At 31.2% G+C, this 27,347-nt stretch overlaps 2 protein-coding genes and 1 long non-coding RNA gene across 6 annotated transcripts in view; 1 reads left to right on the forward strand and 2 right to left on the reverse strand.

The window, feature by feature from the left end:
* The window catches only part of LOC106712905 (protein tramtrack, beta isoform), a 247,179-nt gene that overhangs the window by 171,231 nt on the left and 48,601 nt on the right, over positions 1-27,347 (forward strand). The gene's annotated exons all lie outside the window — the stretch shown is intronic.
* Positions 9,898-27,347, reverse strand: part of LOC123721241 — a 53,886-nt gene continuing 36,436 nt past the window's right edge. Inside the window, exons 2-3 of the long non-coding RNA XR_006756189.1 lie at positions 10,273-10,530; positions 9,898-10,147 (exon numbers count right to left, since the gene is read on the reverse strand). This is a non-coding gene — a long non-coding RNA (uncharacterized LOC123721241). The remainder of the gene's footprint in view (positions 10,148-10,272; positions 10,531-27,347) is intronic.
* LOC106712907 (putative nuclease HARBI1) lies at positions 20,180-25,940 on the reverse strand. Of its 2 annotated transcripts, XM_045679336.1 has the most exons (9): positions 24,791-25,940; positions 24,112-24,513; positions 23,354-23,574; positions 23,023-23,213; positions 22,612-22,744; positions 22,177-22,318; positions 21,707-21,854; positions 20,709-20,868; positions 20,180-20,310 (listed from the first exon to the last, which is right to left on the reverse strand). In XM_045679336.1, exons 3-9 carry the CDS (start codon positions 23,534-23,536, stop codon positions 20,191-20,193), a joined length of 1,077 nt encoding a protein of 358 aa, XP_045535292.1. In that variant the 5' UTR covers positions 23,537-23,574; positions 24,112-24,513; positions 24,791-25,940; the 3' UTR covers positions 20,180-20,190. The 2 variants fall into 2 exon arrangements, with proteins under 2 accessions (XP_045535292.1, XP_045535293.1); XM_045679337.1 differs by lacking the exons at positions 24,112-24,513; positions 24,791-25,940 and having other exon boundaries at positions 23,354-23,635.

Raw genomic sequence — 27,347 nt, forward strand, 5'->3', positions numbered from 1 at the left:
ATATTATTTTAATAATATTATCTTTTATGCATATTACTTGTACACACACGATGTTTCACATCTGCCAGGCGTCCCATGACGGCTCCCATTTTTTTTATTACGTAACAAGTGATTTTGAAATAAATTGCATTTTCTAAACGTACATTTTAATAATACAGATGTCAGTATGAAAATAAGGAATACAAAATTTAATGAAAATGCACCATTTAATTAAGGGTATTGATAATTTTTCTAATAACTTCGTGAAGATTTCTTGGTACCAATTTTTTTTTTATAATGTATATAAAAATAGCAATAATATCTTAAATTCAAATATCATTTAAGTTTTCTCAATCCGTCATGTTCGTGTACATTATAAAGTTTTATAATAGCGTCATTCAATGTTGTCAACTTTGCTTTGCAACCCTTGTCACTTTTGTTACAAACCCAATGTATCTCTTGTTTCTGATTTATATGTCGGGATCTTTTCTTGAATCTGTTTTCACCGAGCAATATTATTGCATTACCCGCCCGCGACCAACTGTACTGAGGTATCAGGCCTGAGGAAGAATTACAGAAATATAGGTGAAAATGTTTTTTTCGTAAACTAAAAATTTCCAATTTATTTTGTAAAATAAATAAAACAATGTGTTAAGGAGTATAGTTTATTTCCATACAACTATGAAATTATTATTATATTTACAAACAGTATTCAGACATGTCAGATTTTTTTATAGTGGTCGGATCAAATCCACTTGCTAGAATTAACATGTCCGTTTAACTTATAGAATGATATTTGTTTTGACACGTCTAAAACAAAAGTACTCTTCTGCGCAACGTGCCAACTCAAACACCGATACAACAAAGTTTTTAATGAATAAACATTGGATTCATTCCCATTTCTAGACATTTATTATATCTACAATATTTACAAAAAGTTCTACTTTTCAAATTTATCTTGCACTTTTTTCTAATACCTCGATAACTACATTGTAAACTGTGAGATTGGCCATTACGTACGATCCTTCGAAAGAACTGTCTGCAAGACTGACAAGATGGACATCCGTAGTTAAAACAACGTGCGTAATCGCCACATACGGCGCATATTTTACCTGTAACGTAAGTCAAATGTATAAGCCAGTAGCCAAATTACTATGCTGTTATAAAATGTACAACAAACTGTTACAAAATTCATTTATGCACATTCTTTGGGTTACCTGTGAGTCCATGTCTCTATAGCAGGAATTATCAACTCTATTAGATCAGATATCTACTGTATACTGACAAAATCCGTTGCAACATACAAATTTCAAACTATGTGAAAGTTTAAATGGATGTATGTATGTTAGAAGGTATCGCCAAAACGGCTAAAGGAATCACGCTGAAATTTGCCATAGATACAGAACATAGTTTGGAAGAACAAATAGGCTACTAAGTGTTTTTTTTTCTTTTAAATTCAAAAAGGGTTATAAAACTGCCAATTTTACTTAATTAATACCTATCACCTTTTTATTAGACCTTTGCGTCTAACCATCTTATGCTACATTATGTTTAAAGTATTCATATTTTTGTTTTACTATGATCGAGTGGACAATAGCTATCGAGCGGTTGACCACATCTTCCAACATATATTTTAAGAAAGCTCTATACTTGCAGACTAATAAAAAATAATTTGACTCGTAATATTTTGTTAGACAACTTTTATATGTGCCATAAAGATACGTGTACGAGGTGCATTGTAAAGAAAAAAAGACAACTTATAATTTTTAATTATAATTATCGTTAACTTAAAAATTTATTAATCGTTGATGTAAGATAGAAAAATGCATAATTCACAGACCCACTTGAGATATTACAATAAATTAATAAACTTAACAAATACACAAACTGTAAACATTATATACAAACTATAAAATAAATAACACTCTTTTTTTCCAATCAATAAAACTTATGTACATTTTTTACCATTTGAATTACATAGATTCAATTTCCATACCACAAAGAAATTATCCGCAACTATATGAAGTAACTTCGGTATTGCACACAATTAACACAAAACGAGCGAGAACCATACACATGTCAATAGTGTAAGAGAGATGGAACATATCACTCAGTCCTCGCGCTAATTTGTAACAGTGTAGCCAACTTCAGATAATTAAAAAATCTTGACATTAAAAACTAACTGATTAAGAACTAACTAAATGAGCGGTCTTAAATGATCACTACTAAAATGCTGTACTTAGGAGACGATTTAATTAAGTTAATAAACTTGTCCTTTCATCTTAAAAGTCTCTGTACGGGAGTTAGTGTGAAAACTACTCTAGGGATCTGTTAAGGTAACAATAAAATTATTTCAAATACTATAGGACACTAAGGGTCGTGGTTGTGGCATCGATTACTATTATTGTATAACAGCATACCAGCACGAGTATGTATGACTGCCTTACATCCAAAATAACTTCGTCTACTGCATTGCCAACGCTCGCTGTTCTTCCTTACGTAATGTAATGAAAACCTATAGCCATCCACAATCATCAGTGTTCTTCTGTTCCTAGACAACGCAAATGTAACTGAAAAATAAAAAAAAAAACATTTAATTGAAAACCTTTTTAAAATTACTATGGGTTTTTAACTGGCCATCTATAAATCTTTTGCATTACAAACCTTTTTGAATAATAATTTTTTTTTTTAAAAAGAGCATTTTATCTTGAGGGCTATGGTGCAAACATTTGAAATATAAATATTTTTTTCAATTGAAATAATGTTTATTTTCTAATTTTTGTAATTATATATTATATTACAAATACTGTTCAGCGCACACCAAAAATACATTATTTGACTTCAATACAAATCTTGGATACATATCACAATACCAAACATGTTAAAATTAAAGAAATAAATAAATAATAAAACAAATTACATTATTAGATATATTCCTAAATAGCTAATATTATTTCTAATTAATATTACTAGTATACAATGACCTATTTCTATTAGTCATTTTTTATTAAATCAAAAATTAAATGCATTTGAAAAAAAAATTCTCTCGCATAAAAGTGTTCGCAAAAAAATACAATTAAAAAAAATAAAACAGCTCCACTTTTTAGCGTGGTAATAAAAACATATCAGACTATAAACAGGTCTAGATCTAGCTAGAACTAGATTCCATATGTAAACAATGCAATAATACTAACCCTATAAATATTTATTTATATTCAGAATTTTTTACAATATTTATAAGTTATAAATGTTATTTTATTTTAAAAATTTACCTTATTGCATACGATTATTCGAATCTTTAATACAATTAAAATTGAGAATTTTTCGTCAAAGTAGCCTCATCACTATGAGTATCCACCACGACGAAGTTACATCTTATATAGAAACTATAAACATGTAACTATATTCGTCGGAGGTTCGCTATAATTTTTTCGTTTCAATACCTTTGAAAGAAAAAAACCTTTCAGAAATAGAAACTTCACAATTAAATACAAAACAATGCCCTTTAATTAACTAAAAATTAGAAAATTTTAAAATTAGGGATTGTGGATAAACCGTCAAAAGGTTAATTTTTGGACGGATCAACCTTCATCCGAACTACGAAATTAATAATTTTCATTTAGTTCTGAGGAGCATATCCAATTTAAACCACATCAAACTGAATATAAGCCTTATTAAGATAATTTTTTTTAAAAACGGATATTCCCATTTAAACATTCTTATGTGTCTAAAAAATATATTCTTGAAGATTTGTCTATTTCTAAATCTGAATAGATATAATGAGTGTTACTTAAAATACAATTTAATAATAATAATAATAAAATAACAGTCGATATGAATTCACGAAAACCCAGTCTTAAAAGTAATTGAATCTAGAATTATCACAACCGAAAATATTGCGATTTGTTCGTCTAAATCTATACTAAATAGATAAAAAACCTAGCAAACTAATGAAATCAATTTAGTAAAAAAAAATCAACATAGCTGCTTAAAGATCACGCAGACTTAGACTAGGGCATTATCATAAAATCTACCAAAACCTACCATCAATCCATTATTAATTATTTTCTGGTATTTATGTCCCTATCCGACCGTGGGCTTCCATGCAAATAGTATTTGTCTCATGTCAAGTTTACATTTTTCCAGTATTCGATCGCTGGACTGGAATAATGTAAATTGGGCATCATTTTTGTCAAAAAGAACGAGATGATATGAGTGTCCGCAGTGGAAATCCACGGTTATATTGACAACAGGCAGTAAAACGTATAGTTTAGGGAAGTAATTAATATTAGGGACTTAAATTTAAAGTTCATATAACATTTGCCTACACAATATGAAAATGCAGTTTGATATTATGTAGGCCAAATCATGATGCAAATTTTGACACACTTTTCTTAATATTTTCAACTAAAAAACTAAAAACAAATTAACTAACACTAAATTCAATTAATATTTGAACTGAGAATGGCCCACACATGTACACAGTTTGCAATATTTACTGAAGTAACTGTTATTTTTAAAGGAAATATATACAACCACAAAATAAATTAAATATAAGTAATTAAGATTATTTCACAGTCCTTTCATATTCATAAAAGAAATTATACAGTATTTATTAAGTTTAGACCCAAACGTTATATTTTTAAGGTCTAAATTTAAAAGATTAATTTGTCTGTTTGATTAATTCGTTCAAAATATCATATCGGCATTTTTAACTACAATACGTTCAGATAATGACAGATCGTAGCCAGTTTTTCCTCGATTAATTAATAATTCAGAAGCATCATGATTGTGAAAACCTTTGACTTCTATTATATGTGAGCCTGATGTTTTAACGATGGCTTTACAGCATTTATAGGAGTGTGTAGAACACGTCCATCTTATGATACCGTTGCGGACAGAATGACGACAGTACGTGTAATTGTTGAAGACGATTAATGGCTTCCCTCTCATAGATTGAGTGAAGCTGGCGGTTAGTCCTGATAAGTTGTGTCTAAATTTCTGTCGATAGACAGATACACCTGAAATTAACACTTCGTATTAGCTTTGTATATATTTCTTCTACAATATATTATTATCAAAGTTATAACTACGAATGTAGTATAAGAGAGAGGTGTGTTAAGACCGCGCCAAATGTAGTTTCGTGGTCTCTCTCTACCCCTCTGGGTTACTGGCGTGAGTTATATTTTTGTATAACTACAAATAGAAATACGGAAGCAATAACACAAATGTTTGATGATAAATATTTAATAATACATTTACACAAACTAAATATTTTGGCGTTCACATGACACTTTAAAAGATGTACTAGAATTTTATTTTTACAACAAACCTAAATGAAAAATTATATATATTTTATTGCTCTTATCGGCTTATTGCTGCACGTATGCACTCGGACATTATGTGGCTAATGAGTCCCTAAGTTAAGTTAACCATTATACGAATTTGACTATGTAAATAGATAACAATTTTGTCAAGATATTATTTACGTCTCATCGGCGGATGGCCGTGTTTGGTGTAACATTTTACCAATTTTCTTATCCACAGTGCATATAGGCTCTGCATTTCTTGCTAACGTGGAAACACAACACCAGCATGTTTTGAGTGCATTGCTTGAATTTCGTGTGTAACCATGACCGTGCCTCTAGACATCCCTATAAACTTAGACATGCCTTTAAAAACACGATGTTTATTACTATTTAGAATTCTTAAATCCCATCTTGTTATGAAATGCACTGCTTTCGCGTACCTCTTTAATTCCTCACACTTCCTTGTGATGCTTCAAGCGATTAGCGTATAAGTCTTTTAAAGGCAACTGAATTTACTCAAGTGGTAAGTTTTACCATTTTCTAAATGTCAATTTTAAAGCAGGATTCTAAATTTACAAAAAAAGCTAATTAATAATTTGGTGGATGTACATGGTCCTTATATGTTTTAACGATCTCTTCATCTATAGTGTACAAGCCAGCTTTGCATTTCTTGCTATAGTGCGAAGTGCAGATCCAGCGAGTTTTAGGTCCGATAGAGGAATGTCGAGTATAATTGAAACCTTTGTACATCAACATGCGCGTACCTCGGCACGTGACTACAAAATTCGCCTTGCCTATAAAAAAAAACAAGTATTATTCGCACGTCTCGAAAATATTTAGGTCTTCTTTTCCATCTTTTTTTTATATTTAGAGGAAATCTTCAAAAGATACCGACGATTACGTGAGACTTGATTTACTTAAAGACTCTTTGTGTGCAACAGACTTTAAAGTTAAGCCCCACATTACATACCAACATAGTCACTAATATCACAGTACCAAAAAGTATTACAATATCATTTTGTTAAATTTATAACACATCTATATATATAAAAGAAAGTTGTGTTAGTTACACCATTTATAACTCAAGAACGGCTGAATCGATTTGACTGAAAATTGGTGGGCAGGTAGCTTAGAACCAGGAAACGGACATAGGATAATTTTTACCCCGTTTTCTATTTTTTTTTTCCGCGCGGACGGAGTCGCGGGTAAAAGCTAGTATATAATTAAAAAACAATTCAGTCACAATACATTTATTTTTTTATTTGTTCATTGATTTTTTTCAATAAAAATTTATTAAATTGAGAGATGATTTTTTCACACAAATCCGGCACCTTTAGTGGAAAAAGAGTTTAAGTCCAAGTCCAAAATGTCTTATACAAAGTATTCCGTAGGTAAATGGTTATGTTCATTCCAGGCAAAGATTAATTTGTTCAGATCTGTGTGCGCTATAGCTTGGCAGCCTTTCTTTTTGTGTGTGTAACAATGCCATGTGCTTTGAGTTCTTCTAGTATATGTACTTATAAATGTGAAGTCACCAAGTCTCATCAGTCTGCCACCATCACGTGAGAACATAATCTGCACTAAAAATTGTAAAAAAAACGTATGAATGATAAGTTAAAGGTGCGGAAGTTTTTTTTTGATTTAATGGTGTTTTATTTGCCTGTTTTTTTCTTCTACTACACGTTATTCAGTTAAAAAAAAATGTATTACTATGGACTTAAATTTTTATATTTGTGTTTCAGTGATTGGATTTTTAAATAGTAATATAAAAAATCCTAATAGTTTTAACATTGGTAAATATAAAATGCATTGTTTTAAAATATAAATATTATGATAATTTATTTATTATATTAATTTATGTAACTTGCACATCTAAATAATGTCCCCAAGCATTTAAAATTTGAATTGTTGATATGTTCCGAGATCATACCAAGCATATTGCTTTAAAAGAACCAACAAACTCAAAACAAAACAAATTCAAATATATTTTTTCTTATTGTTACATGTTTTACAACAAGTTAGATATATTTTTATCACTTCTTTAGATACATTACAATATTTCGTCTTTATTTTTGAATCCATTTCATCTCTATCAGGATGGTTGAACAACAAATGAATTGTGTGTAATACTCCAAAGAGTTCATCAGTAGATACATATAACATTATCGATTTATTAATATCATTTCTAGGCTTTATTAATCTGTCTTTACCACTAACATTTAATCTATATATATAAAAGAAAGTCGTGCTAGTTACATTATTTATAACTCAAGATCGGTCGAACTGATTAAGATGAAAATTGATGGCGAGGTAGCTTAGAACTAGGAGACGGACATAGGAACTTTTTTATTTTGTGTGTTTTTCTTTATTCCCCTCAGACGGAGTAACGGGTAAAAGCTAGTATATCATAATTATTTAACATTTTATAGTCTTCAAAATCTTTATAATTATTTTCCGTAATTTCTTTCACTTCTTTGATTACTTCTTCATATTTTTCTCGATTAATGAGATATATGCTGTTACCTTGTTTTCTGTTTATTATTTTTTCAAGTTTATAACTAAATTCTGTTTGCATTTGAATTACATTATTTTTCAATAATAATTTTGGACCTGTAATATTGTTACACATTTAATAGCCACATTTGTTTTTATTTTTTAATATTCAATATTACCAGTTAAATTGTACCTTACTTCATCATAATGAGTACTGAAATATCCTTCTATATTTAGTTTAACATATTACTAAAATTTTTCATATCATTTCTACAAAACACATTAGTACCTTTTTATGAAATAAAATATCAAAAACCATAAAATAAAAAAAGTATTTATTACCTTTTATTTTTATACACATTTTATAAACTATTTGACTTATAATTACTAATATAATGTAACATAAATTTGAAATAATATTTTCTTAGTAAACATGAAAATATAACATGATTCGCTGTACTTAATAAAAAGGTATGAAATATAATACAAATGTTGTAGCTGTGAAAGGTTAGATGGATGGATATTTGTTAGAAGGTTAATGGATATGATTTAAAAATTTTACACAGAGGTTGATATAGATACTAGCTTTACACGAGGACGAAGTCCTGTGTATATATCTAATAAGGTGTTGGTATGAATAACATGGAGAACTCAACAAAAATATTCCCATAGTCTAATAAAATGTAAAAATGTTCATAGAAATTTACTACAAAGACATTACTAAGTGGACACATTACATTGCTGCTTGTTAAAGCCCGAAAAAAAAAACAAAACAGTACTTACATTCTACTACTATGCCGCCTTTTTTAATAAGGAAAAATCTACTACCTTACTAGATTCTCGTAAAAAAACTAATATTTCTGAATTCGATGCTAATTTATTTATCATTCAAAACACAACAAATCACAAACACAACCACTTGTCTATTATTTATATCACTATTTAAATTTTATAGGTTATGTTACGTCGATACAAACAAAATCAAACAAAACTCAGGAACTTTTTATTGCCTTTTAAAATGGAATAAACTAAACAAATACTGTTTGCCTTGAAATTATTATTTATTTAGTAATATAAGTTAAACAATAATATTGTTTTCTTTTAAGTTGTCACTAACCACTGAACTGTCACGTCATGTCATTGTCAGCTGTCAGTGAACGTTCAGTGTACGTTCCGTTTAACGATCGCTGTTATTAAAAACCTTCGTTAAAAACGACCTTTGAATAGGCATTATTGTATATTTGCTGTTAAATACACCCATTAATCATTTTTCTATTGTATGTAATAAGTTTTTGTGGTAACGTTCAAAGCAATAATAACAATAACCTTTTTCACATTTATTGCACTGCTGGTTTACTTTCGTTGCTATTTTGCGAGCAACAGTTACAGACTTTCCCTCTGCAATTAGTCTTCGATAGCAACCAGTACACCGTTTTCTTTGAGCTCGTTTCCCGGGTTTCTTCGGTAGGCTTATCAAAAAATGTGATCCTTCAGACAGAGAGCATTGCAAAGCTGCTGCCGGATCCATAGCTGGTTCTTTATGTAAAGATGTGTAGATTGTACCTGTTAAAATAATATAACGCTACATTTATCTTTATGTATCGAGCATTAATTGTTATTAATAAACGTTTTTTATTTTAACTTTGGCGTTGCAGCGCCGTGTCCAAGCCATAATAGGATTTTATGTTCATTATATAAAGGGAGAAGGTCAAGCTATGGATTTATCTGTCACAGGCTTAATTTTATATTTATTCCTCTTTTGCAGTTTCTCCAATACTTACTTAAAAGTACCATATCATATCAATCTTTCTTCTTACTAATATTATAAATGCGAATATTTGGATCGATGGATTTTTTAGAATAAAGGCTCAACGGATCTCCCTGAAATTTGGCACAGATATAGAACATAGTCTACAACATAGTTCCAAGTCTGCTTTCTTCCCTTAACTTTAATTATATCTTAGCTTTCTAAACGTTCTTTTTCAGTTCTACAATTCTCAAAGGTTCTATATCATAATTATGTATGGATTTTGTATTATGATTAAGGAAAAAAGTTTAGACGTTTTAAAAATATTTATTTTATTTTCATTTTCATATTACATAGTATAATCTAGGACAAGGTTCAGCGCACTTTCAAATAAATATTCAAGTCATTCCATAATATCTAATAGAAATTTATCCACTTTACTGGAATTAAAGGTTCCCGCAGTTACGATTGTGATCGTAATTGGGTTCCCAAATCGCAACAGACAATTCATTTTCTCGCTGCGTGTAAAAATCACTCATCACCTCCATTAATTTTAAACAGCGTTAGTACAGCTACGATGAAGCATAAGCTTCTTAAATTTTCGTGATGTAATCCTTTCCTGTTAATTAAAAAAAATAAAGAATACAAAGTCTTAAAATTGGGTTTTTTATGTTTTTAAAAAGTTCTTATGAATTCAGATTTTTCTAATAGAATTATATCGCTTTATAGAAACTTTTCGCATACCTTATTCGTAGGCACGTCGTTCCCTACGTTCTTTTGCCTTTTTCCTCCATTTTCTTCGTGCAATTGCTCGCTCTTCGGGTGTCATTTCGGCCACCGTTTTTATACCTCCGATTTCTTTCTTTCTTAAATATTTTAATTTATCTTTTTCTTTTTGCATTTGGTACATTAGTGGATCATTTTTTATTCTTTGATATCGTATTCTCGCCGCTAGACGCTTCTTTTCTAAATATTCTTCGCGTGTCATCTTTCTGCCAGGTACTGCAAAATATTACAAGTAACTAAGTTAGATTTTATAAAAAAAAATCAATACTTATATCTAGAATACCTATTTAACACGTTCAATGCCACTGCTAGCATGGCGAGTTCATTTTTAAACAAACAAATATCCTAGAGGCATAAAACGTGTTAAAAAAGAATTGAAAACAACAAAGATTAACTCTAACGAATTTCATTTGTTTCTCAACATCTGTTTGTTAAATGTTTCGACGCTAATACTTGTATTGACACGTACTGATATATTTTATCAAAGGGAATGTGAGTGATGAAAATATGTGTCGGTACAAGATTACAAGAGTCAAATCCATAGTTATAGTGAAATTCAACTGCTGTAACACTTACATACAACAAATATTGTTGTTTTTTTTTCGTACAAGGACGACAACAGGTTTTGTGACAAGTAATTCGGCAGTGGAAATTCACAGCAAAGGTTAGACAAGTAATAATAAGCATAGACAAACATTTTTTAATCTATTTATTTATCTTTTTTTTATAGAAGTCGAGTACAGTATCTACTTTAAAAATAACTTATCCTAAAAGTATAATATTATTATATTGGTTATAGTTAAATGCCTTATGAAATTTGCTAATCACGAAATTTATTTATCATGTAAACTACAACTAGCAAGATTATAATTGAGCTCAAAGAATGATATTAATACTGAACCTAAATCTAGTCAGATCTAAATTTAAAGTCTTAATTAGAAATTAAAGTATTTAGTAGTTATAATTGTTAATTATAAATTAATCTTCTTATGTATTCTACATAACTCTCACATACTCATCACCACATTTCATATATTTGGGTGCATCGTGAACGTGGTTCAAATTTGATAGTGCTCGTATTATATTCCCTTCTTCCACCCTGACCTTTGCCGGACACCTTACTTTTACAGAATTAGAAGAACACTGCCAGACGAATGTTGATTTTTTAGCATATGTAAATCCTTGGTACAATATTAGAAGATTGCCTTTTCTGGAACGGATTATCTCGTAGTCTTTTTCTGTGAATTGAAATGTTAGATAAATATTAGTTTATTTTGATTGCAGCTATTACTTTAAAAGTCATGCCATCTACTTGAAGATACAATATCATTCAAAAGTACATATTTGGCCACCTAAATACTGTTTGTTGTTTTATTAAATCACTGTCTTCTCTACATAGACAGGCTATAAGCTGTGAGAATTTGTGCCTATTTCATTTGTGCCATTTTAGCGCTAATGATAGGAGGTTGCTAGCAGTGGTGAGGATTCGAACTAATAAGTGGAAACGAAGCAAAAGCTGTCATTCGCAAATGGTAACATCACATATACCCAAACCCATATTCGTTCGTTGTCAAGGTTAGTATTCTTTCAATCGTTAATAGTAAATAAATTTTTAAACATGACTTTTATTAAAATAGAAAGAAAATATATAATGGTTAATATAATAACTATCTATATAAAGGAATAATAAACAAAAACAATAAGATATATCAAGATATTTATGGTAATAATTAAAATTAGGAAATTTGTGCTAGGATATGGTTCACGACAATAATGGACAGCGGGAAATCGACGATTGGAAGATCGCTAGTCCATAACCTTAACTAGTAGGCTATTACATAAGTTTATATACAAATAAAGCTAACAGTTTCTTCAACTTCTATTCTTATTACAAACTATTGTAACTTATATTTACGCTCCCTATAACCGAAAAATACTATATCTCGATGGGTCCTATGTATAAGGGCCAAAGTAACCAATTGATGATTTTTATGCTACGTCTTAGTTAACAACATGCACTAAACACAAATACACATTTACATGTGTAAACGTGTTTTTTTAACTAAAGTAAAAGGGCCTATGCGGCATCTCTCTCCTTTTGTGGTTGAAACTTTCATAACCTCTCCTGTGAAGTTGTCAATTTGCACATTGGCCCAGTAAGTGACCGTTATTCGTAGGAGCCATCGATCTAAGCTCGGATATATTCTCCGCCGTGTTTAATAAATCTCGGTGGCGCGTGGATATGAGTGGTCATAGAATTCCAAAATTCAATCTTTCCATCCTTGATAAATATTTTAACCGGACATCGAACAGCCATAGAGCTCGATGTACATTGCCATGTGTTAACAGACCTTCTGCGGAAAAGATAACCTTGGTACAAAATTGCAGGTTTTCCCCTCGTCGAACGTATTATCTCAAAATCTGTCCCTGAAAATTAAATTTTACGAACAATGATACCGATTAGCAATTAAATTGTTTAAACTTTCGTGGGACGTAATAATTTATTAATTATGTAAGAACGGCTTTACTCACGTGTGCGCGACGCGATTACGAAGTCCTCAAAATAAAAACTCGCCCTGAAGATGGACCCCCGACTCTGAAACTAGTCGGTTCCGTCACCAGACGATCGCACGTGAGTTAAGCCGTTCTTTATCTAATAATACTGACAAAATCATTTAACCCTTATTTGTGAAATTCTGCCGTAACATACTAAATCATATTAGGCAACTGTATCTGTTCCTTCAAAGAGATATAAAGAAGAATGACTTATATGTTACTAGCGACCCGCCCCGGCTTCGCACGGGTGCAATGCAAAATATACCTACTACAGAATAAATGCACAATTTATTTAAGGTACTTAAATGGATAAGGATTAATGCTGTATTGTTTAAAATCACTTCGTAAAAGAATAAAAATGGTTATGCTGGGTTATCCCTAAGAGATAGACATATACCATCGCGGACTTTTTTGTTGAACTTTTTAAGGTGAACAATACTGTAGTACATTATTTTGGTCTATCTCGTAGGGTTCAGCCAGCGTTTGCAATATAAGCGCAAAAAAACGTGCTTATTTACGACATCACATTAGAAAACTTTAAATTTATCAGTGTTTCTCTACTATATTATGCATTTATTATACATACAAACCTTCCTTAAGAATCACTCTATCTATTAAAAAAAACCGCGTCAAAATCCGTTGCGTAGTTTTAAAGATCTAAGCATACATACGGACATACAGCGAAAGCGACTTTGTTTTATACTATGTATTGATTGTGCTACCCAAAAAATAATACATATATAAAATAAAGGTGTCCAATTACGTGTTTAAAAGGTAATGTCAGAAATAATTGCAATGAGATATATTCAGAGTCATTTATCTATTGATATAAATAACTGACAAACAAATTTATTAATAATGTAATTAAAAAAAAATTGATGTTTATTCAGTACAACAGCTTATAAATATATTTCACTTGTAATAACTCTTATATATTGGTTATTAATAACGACATATTTTGGTGGTTTGTGGATATGTTGGAAATTGGATTGTAAAGAGTTAATAGTTGTGCCATCGAATTTGATCTTGGCAGGGCACTTCATCTTAGATGATCTAGATGAGCAGTTCCATACATTTGTTGACACCTGGTTGTACGTAAAACCTTCGCACATAACCAATTCCTTGCCACCACGTGAAGGAATTTTCTTATAAGGAATTCCTTAAACAAACAAATTATATTGGAATAACCTATTTTTCATTAGCCCGACTGCATAATTGAACACTAAAGATTTTGTATAAGAAATTTACACCAGGTTAAACCTCTAAAAGACTGAGTGTGGGAGTTAGAAATAAAACAACAATAATAGTAGAAAAAAGTATCTTTATCACTAAAGATTTTAAGAAAAATACAAATTGAATACCTTCTCATCTGTCAAAATGATTTCACCCGTTAAAGCTTCACATTAAAATAGACCTATAGTCAAATTGAATAGAAATGAGAAATTATGAAAAATTTATCTAACTAATTATACTTCTGTAAGGCTGTAATCACAGACTAAAAATAAAAAAAAAACAGACATACTGCTATCGTTATAAAAAAACAAAAATAAATAACATTCTGTAAGCCAGTGACATGAGTAAACGCAATTTCTCATATTCATTGTATTTTATTATAAAATACCAAACCCAAATTAAAAAAAAAACTCTCGAAAATCACTGAGATGTTTGTTTTAGTCTGGGCCTTGTTGGAATAGGTGAACGTCAGCTTATATAGTTTTCAGCCAGTCGTTGACAGAAGGCATCCATTCCCTCATAAAAAAATAAACTCTTTTATTCCATCGAGAAAAAAATCACTAAATTCTTATATAATTGTCACCACATGTGACAAACTTAGGTGCTTTATGTGTATGTTCGAAATTTGATTTTTTTGGGTCGATGGTACTGCCTACAAATCTGATTTTGCCTGAGCACTTCGCGTTGGATCTGGATGAACAAACCCATACATTTGCTGACACCCTGTTGTACGTGAAACCTTGGCAGAATACCAACGCTTTGCCATAACGTGAAGGTATTGTCTTATAAGGGATTCCTTAAACAAACATGGAATTATGTTAAGAAATTGAAAAGGGGCTAAGAAATAAAATGTAGTAAGACAGTTTAAAACTAAATAATACACAGGTCAGTATAAGATTAAAATAAAACCAAGATACCCATAGTTTCACTTAAATCTCATTATATCTGTAATACTCAAGTACAACTTAGTGGATTCAAACTAAATTATACTTCTGAATATTTCAGAGTAGTTTATTTAAAACAATATCAACGAGTCCTCTGATTTATTATAACTAACGTATTTATTCATTTAATCAAAATATTAAATTTCATTTGGTAACTACTAAAATTCTAATAATCCAAGTAGGAATGGTCTTCTCACAACTTCGACACCGATGAAAAAAAATAAAATAGGCAGAAATAGCCACATGTTTTTTTTTACCCATTTCTATGAAATGTCCTATAGTATAAAACTGGTCATATCAACAGATAAACGTGCTTGTTTTTAGCTTTCATGGTGACAATTAACATAACATATCCTAAAAAACGAATTTAATTAACTGTACATCTTTAAATCCTCTAAAACTCTAATGTACTTTCTTCTGCGTTGATATTTTTTTCGGTGGTGCGTGTGTATGTAAAAAGTTTGAAAGCATCTCATCAATAGCTCCTCCAACAAATTTGAGCCTCGCCTGGCATCCGCTTGCCGTACATCTGGAGGTGCAAAGCCAGATATTTGTTGACGACTTGCAATACGTGAAACCTTGACACAGTATCATCTTATTCCCCCTTCGGGTATCGATGACTTCGTATGGGATTTCTAAAAAAAATACATGTATATATATTTTATTACTGTACATATATACTACTAACATAATACTTACATCCACATAAATACATATAACATAAATTTAACCTTTTTAATATAACGGGTTACATTGATGAGTTAGACAATGGACATAAGGTGCGAAGAAATCTCAAGCGCGTATCCTTTGTTGATTTGACACGTCGGGAACGTTACTGTTATGACCGACGTGCCAAATAAAAACCTAGGTATTGTTCTCTATCTTCATTACATGTGAGTTTGAAGAACTAATATATTTTATTATAAGAATAAATAAAACATAAGAGGTTTTTCATCCTACGAATAAATTTTCTCCACTGTCATACTCGGATTACCTTTAAAAGCAAATCTTATTTGATTATATAAATGCGAATGTTTGGATATGGATGGATGGATATTTGTTAGAAGGTATCTTCATATAGGTAGCATAGATCTAGCTTAAATTTTACGTAGAGGTAGAAAAAAAGCCAGGAAGAACACATTTTATTAATTCCGTGCAGACGGAGTCGCGATCTACAGCCAATATAATATGAAATAAACTCAATAGTTTAATAAATAAATCATATAATTATGATGAAATGAAACATTAAACTATAAGATAAAATAAAATTGTTTATTAAAAAATAAATTGTAAAAATCAATAATCGCATATATCCAATGCTACAGATAAACTATATCGCCGTTAACATCTCGATAGTATATCGGAGGCTTGTGGTTGTGTTTTAAATAATAATATACGAGGTTGCCATGAGAGTCCAGGCGCAACTTTGCCTTACACTTCAAGGAACTTTTCCTGCTGCAGTTCCAATATCGGCCGTCACTGGTCGTCTGAGCAAACTTGTAGTTCTGTATGATAAGCTTACGATTCTTGCAGTTGTACACGTGGATATATTCGAATTCAAGCTTACCTGTAAAGCAATATTAATATTACAATGTGTCGTACTTGTATTAAATGCTTCTTCGTTTTGTTCCTGTCACTGTAACAAGTTCAATTTGGTAATTTTTTTTAAATTTCGTTTCCATAATTTACCTAATAATGTCGGAATTAATCTCTATTAATATAAATAGTATATAAATATTTAATATGTATCCATGATTTCACGAAGATTGGCGATCATTTTGCTTTCGGGACTATCCAGTCTTGATAATGGTCAACAAGAAAAGTTTTAGTGAGAGAAAGTCTCACATAACCCCTACCCCAGGAGACAAGAAGTCTTGTTTTCCTCGCAATACCAAATGAAGAGTCGCAAGAATCGTTTTTTATTTAATTAAGTCACATATTGACACAATGACGTAAATACATACAATCTGATTAAGAACAAAAACTAAGCATGTTTATCTCATTCAGTATTAAAAGATCTGCAACAAATTGAAGCATTTAATCTAAGTAACGTAATGACTAGTGGTCCATATCACAGGTGGACTTCCGTAAACACATAACTTTAAATCTACATATAAGTAGAATTCCGTTGCCGATAATTTTCTATTAAAATATAGGTACTGTTATCACATAAAGTGACAATATATTTCTATACAAGTCTTTAAACCAGCAGTTACATTCAAATAATCTAATTTGGGCTCTTCTTGAGGGGAAGATATGTTCCATCTTCATTTATATGGAACTTTGGCGGACTATGATTGTGATCCAACTTTGCGGCCTGTACTTTTCCGTCCGTAATTTTTATTTTTGCTTTACAATTTTAAGAACATCGAGAACTGCAGTACCAAATGTTGTAAACAGACTTTTTAAATGAAAATCCGTTAACTAGCATTAAAGGACGTTTCGAACATTCGAATAAGTCATTATCTTAAAAGATGCATATATTCAGTTACATTCTATGTCTATTTCTTGGTATGTTAATTAATTTTCTACTATACTATTTTCTACCGAAGGTTTCTGTAGAAGTACCAGTGGGCTTATCACGAATATTTATGATAATCGCTTTCGTATCGTCATTGTCAATAATGTTAAAATTAGTATGAGATTTTTGGTGTACTTTAAGGTCGATATTTTATCGATGACGATACGAACACAATTGTCACTAATATTCCTGATAGGTCCACTGTACAAAAAGAAACACATGACTCTATCAGATGAAAATATTTGTGTATTGACGAAATTAGTTTCATTAATACGTTCAAATGAAGCGAAGTAAAGATAAGTTATACTAAATTTTAGTACATGTTATTTTAGAATAGAAACAATATCTTTTACTTCTCTCCATTTAACGTCCACTCTTTATAACGTCGCAAAATGTCTGTTCCCTTGTGTGACGCTATACAGAGTTTATACTGTACTGTATTATATCATAAAATTCAGCATATTATGTAAGAAGTGAAATACTAAGGCCGATATGAAAAAGTAAAAACAAATGGTAGAATCCGCCAATAGCATGTCGCTGCTCGAATGGCACAGTCACATTCAGCAGACGTTATTTCACGTCTTAATCCTATAATACGTTCCATTGTCATTTTTATAAAATCTCGGCGGACTATGATTGTGTTCCAACTCTCCGATTTGAATTTTTCCATCAATAATCTTTGTCTTTGCTTTACAGCTCTTAGAAATTCTAGAACTGCAATACCAAACATTGCTTTTGCATCTCAATATAAATGAATATCCGTTTACTAAGAGTACACGATATTTCCTTGAGTTTGTTGTTTTAATAAACTCATACTTCAGATCTGAAACAAACGATCAAATTAATCATGGTCATAAAAGATTAAGATATTTTTTTAATTAATTCGATATTAATTAATATTTTGTGTTTACCTTGGATTTCAACTGCAGGAATACCTGTAAAAAAATACATAATATAACTATCATTTTTTAGAGTTCGAGAAATACGTCATTTACTATGGTTTATAGTGCCGTCTTTCGAAAATTCATAAACTCAGAATGCATATTTACCACTTTTCAAGAAATGATACATATATTGAACAGAACAGTCCACGAATGGCCCACTCGCCAGATGCAATAGCGCTAGTACAAAAGGGCGAGCATGAAGTGTTAGTAATTTCACGTTTGGTTTGATGAGTGTCGCCGGAGACCAAATTCGTGTGCTCTTCCTCTTCCTATCCTTTTATTTTAAAGATAGAATTTGAAGGAGAAAAAGACTAGACGGGGAAAACACGCATAGGAACGGGAAATTTCGTCTTTCTGTACGTGCCTTCCTCTCATCTATTGAAGGGTGGGCAACGCATTAACCTTTCAATTAGCAGATGTCTATGTGCATTACGTCGCAATTTTAGCAACGTGAGGCAGCTTGTTTTTTGCTACCTTATTGGAAAAAAATACCAGCGATTCTTTTTTTTATATGTGATGGGGGCAAACGAGCAACGGACCGCCTTCTATATATAAATATTATTTTATTGCTGTGATTTTAAATAAATATGGGATAACAATATGTAATACACACAGTCACATTCAGTACATATCAATGGGTCTTATATATAAAAACCAAAGTAACAAATTGATGATTTTTACTCTTTAATGTTAAAAGGTACCTCTTAGTCTAGTTAACAACATGCACTAACACAAATATACATTTATAGGTGTAAACGTATTTTTTTGCTGAAGTAAAAAGGCCTATGCGGCTTCTTTTCCTATATGTATGAAACTTTGAGACCCTCTCCTGAAAAGTTGTCAATTTGCACATTGGCCTTATTCCTTCCTAGGAATGCTCCTGCATCGATATTATGTCAGGTCTTCTTGAGCCGATAATACGTTCCATTGTCATATTCATAAAATCTCGGCGGACTATGATTGTGTTCTAACTCTGCGATCTGAATTTTTCCCTCAATAATCTTTGTCCTTGCTTTACAATTCCTTGAGCTTCGCGAACTGCAGTACCAAACATTGCACTTGGATTTCAATAGAAATAAATAACCATTTACTACAAGCACACGATTTTTCCTTGCTGTTTTAATAAACTCATACTTTAAATCTGAAATTGAATTTCAAATTATCGTCATTATTCTTAAATGTAGACATGTTACAAAATTTTTGCTTTTAACGTGGGTTAAAATTTTTGCTTTTTTTACAGCAGAAACACCTGTACAAAAAAGACATATTATACTGTTTTTTTTTTTTAAAAAAAGAATGAGAAGTTTCTATTTCAACACAAACATGAACTTACTCTAACATGAGAGTGACCAAAATAAAGTGAAATTCTTTTTTCACTTTTTTTTTATCTTAACGTACAAGCTGTATGCAATCAGTAGCTTTTTAAATGAAAAAGTAAAATTACATTACAATTTATTTCTTAATATTACATTTCACAAATAGGTTATCACTTAAGCTAACTACATTTAACTAGCTGTAGAGATCAAGTCAAAGATCATCGAAGCAACATTTTATCAAAGATGTGATGCAGGAAACCTTTTGTCGTCCTCAAAAGATTCGCATAGGGAATAAAAATACTTTATTTTTATTTTAATTTATATATAATTAAATTTATAATTTTATTTGCACTATGTGGTGCTTATGGTTCCATCCACAATCTATTTATAAGGGTTTGACGAAATTCTTCTCCTTCTTGCAGAGCCCGACTTGTACTACTGTTTTCAAGTGCCATTTCCAATTCAGTACTTAAACATAGGTCCTGAATCATAAATTAGTACAATTTTAAAATGTTACGTAATATTACCTTTAATGACAGTTTATTAAAATGGCTACATAACCCTTCGACTTGGTATCAAATTAGTTACAGGACTTTTTAAGTTTATTTGTATTATACAATAAAATATATCCTCTTTTAATATAAAAGACCAGCTGAACTTAACATGCGTTGGATTGCCAAAAATAATAATAAAATAATAGTTATGTTTGTATACAAATACACTCAAAAACTACTGGATCAATTTCAAAAGTTCTTTCACCGTTAAAATACTTCATTATATCTAATATTTAAAAAAAAAAGTTTAAAAAAAATGCCTACCCGTACGAAACCAGGATTGACTTCTAGTAAAAAAAAAAAATCAAACGGAAAAAATTACATGCCTGAGGTGTTCGTAGTTTTTCCGTTCTAATCTCCTCCATCGTCATTTCCGGCACAGGGGAATTCGCCTCGTTTGCAATGTTATGCAAAATACAACAGGCTTTTACAATTTTTCCCGCAACTGTGGGACTGTAATGTAAAGAACGTGCTAGAAGCAAACACCTGAAAATAATAATCTATCGAATAATAATGTACATGTGAGACCAGAAAATTAGACTTCTAAATAAAAGATACAATTCACTTTTTAAGCTAAAATCTATATATATTAGGGTGGCCCAAAAAAATAAAATTTTTGTTTTTTTCGATTCTCGTGTGAAAATATGTGAGTTTACTATGTTTTAAGAACCTCCACCAAAGGACAGGTTAAAAAAAATTCTTAAAAGGTCGCTCAGAATTTTTGAAAAATTCCAAAATTGCCGAAAATCAGATTTTTTTTGTTTTAATTTTTTTTTCTCGTCATGTCATCTTTTTAATTTCCAAGGTAAATACTTTATATCTTTAGACCTTTAGAAAATAAAATTTTGACGTCAAATTTTCAGAATCTTTATATTATTTTACACTTAAAAAGATGGCATGACGAGAAAAAAAATTAAAACAAAAAAAAAATATGATTTTCGGCAATTTTGGAATTTTTCAAAAATTCTGAGCGACCTTTTAAGATTTTTTTTTTTAACCTGTCCTTTGGTGGAGGTTCTTAAAACATAGTAAACTCACATATTTTCACACGAGAATCGAAAAAAACAAAAATTTTATTTTTTTGGGCCACCCTAATCTATATATATAAAAGAAAGTCGTGTTAGTTACGCCATTTATAACTCAAGAACGGCTGAATCGATTTGACTGAAAATTGGTGGGCAGGTAGCTTAGAACCAGGAATAGGACATAGGATAATTTTTTCCCCGTTTTCTATTTTTTATTCCGCGCAGACGAAGTCGCGGGTAAAAGCTAGTATGTTATATACCTTACATCATCTACGTTTACGTAGTAATGTAATATTTACCTGAAACGTGATTTCAAATCGCTGATACATCGTTCAATCGTACTATGAGCTGCAGCATGTAGTAGATAATAAGCATGTTCCGGAGTTCCTTCCCTTGTATTCAAAATTGGTGTCATCATAGTTCTTCTTAGTGGATATGCACTATCACCTAAAAAGGAAAAAAAGGCTGCCAAATGATGTATAGGGGAAGAAGTATTCCTAAAGAATAAAACTACTATGCCTAAAAAATTGAAATATTGCACAGTGTTTCAGTCTCTACAGGCAAGTATTGAGAAAGCATTTTTCAAAAATTCTTTCAAGACAAGGGTTAAAAAAAATTATAGAAAAGTATCCTTTCAACTAGATTATCTCATAGTGTTTCCAAAAACTCTTGACAAAGAAAATTATGTACGAATTTCTAGATTCTTCGGAATACTCCACGCGGAAAAAGTCACCAGCTAGTAATCAGTATAAAATATCAAATGTTATACCTAATAAAAATCCTTGTTCACCGTCATCGTAAAATTTATTCAACTGTTCACTCAGTGGATGATTCTCCCATACAGTTGAATCGTGAGTGGAGCCAGGGTTACTTGCATCCGTACATAAAATGTTTAAATCAGAATCGCAAACCTGAAAATTAAATCATCAAAGTAACTCAAATAATTAGACCGCCATAATCAGGAACCAGGCATAATTTATTTATAACTTCTTTTTGTCCTTAAAGCCTGATGATTCTGGGAGATATTAAAACATTAAAAGACCGCTAGCAGCCGAGCAAAAAACAAAATTACCTCCAAACAAGAAGGATGAGAAAGAGGTATTCCGAAGAACTCTTTCGCTGCGGTGCCCTTGTAGTTATTGTAATATTTTTACATGGAACATGATCAATCATTGAATTATGTTATAAAAATAATTAAACTTACGATCATAACATTGATAGATTGAGATCCTTTCATGTTATCATATATTTGACTATTATATGAAGGCTTTAATATAGCCACATGTGTCCCATCTATACAACCTAGAACTCCTGGGATTTTGAATTTGCTACAGAACCTGAAAACATTTTGTTATAGTCTAAGAGCTGGTGAGAGGTAGACCTTTACCAATCTGATAACTAGTAATTGATGATATTTTTTTTTCATTATTGATAGAAAATAAAACACTTTTCGATAGGCAAGTTATCATAGGCATGATTGTTAATCAATAGTATTTAATAAAAAAATGTCTCATCTGGTAATCAGATGAGTGAGGGTCAATCTCAAACGGTCTAATCTACTATTAGTTAAATATTTTGCTTTATTCACAATAAAACTTGTATGTGTATAACTTACTTGGCTTTGATTAGTAGCCTCTCACTTCGTTGGGAAGGCCATTTGACATACTTGTGATATATTTTATCAAATGCTTCTGTAACTTGCCTTACAGCTCTAGAGACGGTAGCCTGTGACACATTATAGACAGGACTTTTACCAACTAACGTCTGTATTGAGCCCGATGCGTAAAACGCCAGCGTTATTAGAATCTGAAATAAAGCTGACTTTATAGTCACTACCAAACTGATAACGGATTGTTACCCACTTAGAGAAAGGAATATGAAGAGAATTTGTTTGAGGGTTAAATTTTATCATTATGGCAACATCGTTAAATACCTCAAAAAAATACCTTTGTGGTAGCCGGCACGCCATCACTTCGACGTGGATTTGGAATGAATGGGCAAAGTTCTTCTATAAGTCCCTTTACAATGTATCTCCTGAGATGAAATATTTGCATGAACTCATCATCGGACAAATCCGACAAGGGTTCTGAGTTTTGTTTCAGCAGATCACGGGTGGGCCGACATGTCATAATATTAACAATGCGCGGGAGAAACAAGTCAGCTGACCCTGAAATATGTCACTTATGTATTGATAGATCAGAATCTCTGAATGTCCATTTTTTTTAATATTTTGGCATCTACAATTCACAATTTTAAAATGCAACAGAAAAGTTTTCGTTTAATATAAGCATGATATCCAAACAGTACTGAAAATAAAAAAAAGTATTTTATAATGAAGTGCAGTGAAGAAAGGCTACGTATATGTTTGCTTTATTTCTTCAACCTTCAGCCTTAAGAACGCTACAAATTAGCAAAATTGAGGCTAGACATCAAAGTATATTGAACAATAATCCCATTAATTAATCAACGTATACATAGCCAATGTAGGAGCCTTAGGAAAGGGTGTCAAAGCAAAAGATAAGGGGCCCAAGGCATTAATCTTTTGTTGTTTTTTCAATTGTTGATAATGTTCAATAAACACCATGATTAAAGCAGCGCTGACTATCAAAGCAAAATTTATTGAATTACTAAAAGTATAAAGTCATAAAGAATACACATTAATAATGTTTAGTAACAAAGAAATAAATACTTAAAAGATAATCACTTCAATTAACATGACATGACATTTGTAGCAGCCTCTGTGAACTTCAACTCTATCTTTAGATATGATGTGATGAGCCTTATGGCCCTTTAATTTGGAATTTTCCATTATGTTTTTCCAAGAAACAATTGTGTCAATATCTTTTTGCGTTTCAATCATAATTTCTCTCTCGACTGTATGTTCCGTTCGGATTTTTAATAAATATCGGTGGATCGTGGTTGTGAGTCGGTTTATGGAAGAGAAGTTTTCCGTTGCGGTTGAATCTAGCTTTTGCTGTACAATTCAACCTTTTTCTGGAACTGCAGTAATAAATGCCGGTGGCGCTCTTACTAAACGAATGTCCATTTACTATGGCTATAGGATTCTTTGATGCATAAGTTGCTCTTATAAATTTATAATTTACACCTAAAAAAAAATCAACTGTCATTTTAAAATAAACAAATCAAAGAAAAACCAGGTAGAAAAAAAAAACTAGACTAGAAAGGTGATTGTTTAGATATTTTCACTTTACACTAAGATTTTGAAAATTCAGGGAAGTCAGTGGATTTGGACTTGTTAAAAAGATGTTCCACAATTTTTTATACTTTCTAATAAACGTGTATTAGATAGCCTGACATCCTGGTGAAAAAAAAACCTTATGAACCAACTAAAAATAGGATTTTTAGAAAAAAATATAACTTACAGGATTAAAAATAGGACTCCATAGATGATAACATGAAATGAGAAAACATAAGGCTTTAAATACATATTCATAATTTAGTCGCTTCGCTGTACATCCAGTACTATCTCCTGTGCCATTCTTTTGACTTCCTCATATGATGCGACGTTGCTTTCGCTTTCACTAGTTACTTTTTAGGTCTTCCTCTATTTATTATGGTTATAAATTAATCATGTCGTAACAGATGTCCCAAAATCATCCTTCTCCTGTTATCTAGTGTTTTTAATATCGCTATTTCTTCTCTAAGTCTGTCTAGCTTCTTCACCTTTTTCATCTTACTGATCTTTTCCATCCTTCACCTAGGCCATATCTCAAACGCCTCAAGACTTTCTCTATTTTTTTGTGCACAAGTCAAGTTTCGAATGCATACAATGCTCTACTACATATTTATGCTTAAATTAATGTATTAGATAATTGTTTTTTTTTATCTTTGAATGTTTTTTGGCTCAAGTCTACAACAACAACAAGAACTCTACTCACGTCCCGTAAATCTTAGGAGTCAGAGATTACGGAATTCCATTTGGCGCAAACCTAGCACTACTCTAGCCATTACTTTCATTTATAGATCTACGCATTCACGTTCATAGGATTCGGTTGCTCTCAATATCGCTCTTCTTTACCAATTTAATCGTCCACGACAGAGATTCCCAGGCTCTATTTTGGACCTAGACCCCTTTCTAAATTTTATTGGTAGCAATGAACCTTAATTATGCTAAATGTTGTTCTTCAACTTGTGGACACTCAACATTGTTTCTAGCCATCCCACACTCCCAGTTCTCCCGTGAAACTTAGAGGATGACTTCACATTCTATAATTTAATATATCTACCACTGATATCTCTGTAGAACTTCGGAGGTGTATGGTTGTGCTTGAGTTGATAATAGACAAGCATTCCATCTGTATCAAAGCGCAGTTTAGCTGGGCATTTGTAAGACAATTTCTTGCTACAGTTCCAATATCGGTCGTCATTAGTCGTTTGAGCAAATGTATATTTCTGTACAAGTAACATACGTTTTTTGCAGTTAGTCGGCGTGATAAACTCGAAATGGATATCTGGAAATCGATTTAGTTGTAAATTTAATTATGAGATTATGATTTGATGGAGATGACAGGCAGGGGAAATATTATTTTTCTGTGCGTCTTCTCAATCAATCAAACGTAAGCAATTCACAATTGCGAATGTCTATGGGCAGCGATCGCTTCGCCATTTCGGCGAATTTAGGTAGCTGCTTGTTAGTTTGCCACTTGTACGGCCCTTCAAATAAGACTTTTATATTCAGCTTTTTTGTATGATGTAAATTCCACTGTGACGGCCTAGAGCCTACACTATTGAACTGATCTAGCGAGTGAGGTGTTACACTAATTGTGTTCTTCCCCTGAGTGTCATAGAGTATTTACACCGGCACAAAACGTATATAGTAGACATAAAAGATAAAAATCGAATAAAACAGTAAACAAACGAGTATATTCTAAAGTAAAAAAATGTATCATATAACATTACAGTTTATTTAGTTTAAATTAAAAATGTTAAAATAATTATTTTGTAATGTAACTAAATACATGGCGCTATTCCATTTATTACAATCCCAGTCAGTCGGATTTTTTGATTTATTAAATTAACGTTAGGTTATTAATAATAATTCCTGGCCCGACTGATTGTTCCATTTGGATTCTTAATAAATTGCGGTGGGTCGTGGTTGTGATATAGCTTATGAAAGACAAGTTTGCCGTTGCGGTTGAATCTAGCTTTTGCTGTACAATTCAACCATTTTCTAGAACTGCAGTAGTAAAAACCGGTCGCGCATTTGCTAAACGAATATCCATTTATTATTGCAATAGGATTCCTTGAGGCATAAGTTGTTCTTACAAATTCATAATTTACACCTAAAATAAAAATGTCATTTTTAATAATATGCATTATTTATATAATTTAAGTGGAAAATTTTTGACTGTCTGAAAATGTAATTAATAGTTCGATCCTGAAAAAAAAATGTCATTAAAGAAAACAAAAAAAAAATAGCTTTTGGTAAAGTATAATTTTCTGGATCAATCTTAAAAATCCATAGATCATAATGTATACTGAGATAACGCAAAAAATTACAGAAAACAGTACTTTAATTTCTAGATAATCAATTTTTACAAACATAAGTTCGATGAACAATTTATATGAAATATAGTTATACAGAAGTCCCTTCGCTGTTCCTAGTTTTAAAAACAAAAATAATACTCTTATATGACTAGTCATAGTCAACATTTATTGCGAAATTTCAACCTTAAAGAGTGTTTTTATTTAGAAGTACATATCTCTCGCCTCTTCTACATTCATCTAAACATGGTCGTCAGTTTCTGTCTTGCTTGCCTTTCCTAAGTATATCTCCATTTAGGTGGGTACAAGTCCATCTAGGCTAGAGATTCCCAAATTTTCTAGGAATCCTATAAAAGTTTCGGCGATATTATGCTATATTTGTTCTTCAACTTGTTAACACTGAACATTATTTCTTGCCATCGTACATTCCCAGTA

The sequence above is a fragment of the Papilio machaon genome, chromosome 9 (genome assembly GCF_912999745.1).
Source record: "Papilio machaon chromosome 9, ilPapMach1.1, whole genome shotgun sequence".
NCBI classification, from domain to species: domain Eukaryota; kingdom Metazoa; phylum Arthropoda; class Insecta; order Lepidoptera; family Papilionidae; genus Papilio; species Papilio machaon.

Coding starts and splice junctions, on each gene's coding strand:
- LOC106712907 (XM_045679336.1), bottom strand. CDS start 23,536: ATGACATGTCGGCCCACCCGTGATCTGCTGAAACAAAACTCAGAACCC. Junction 22,745..23,022: donor AGGCTACTAATCAAAGCCAA/GTAAGTTATACA, acceptor AAATGTTTTCAG/GTTCTGTAGCAAATTCAAAA. Junction 22,319..22,611: donor AATCTATCAATGTTATGATC/GTAAGTTTAATT, acceptor TTTAATTTTCAG/GTTTGCGATTCTGATTTAAA.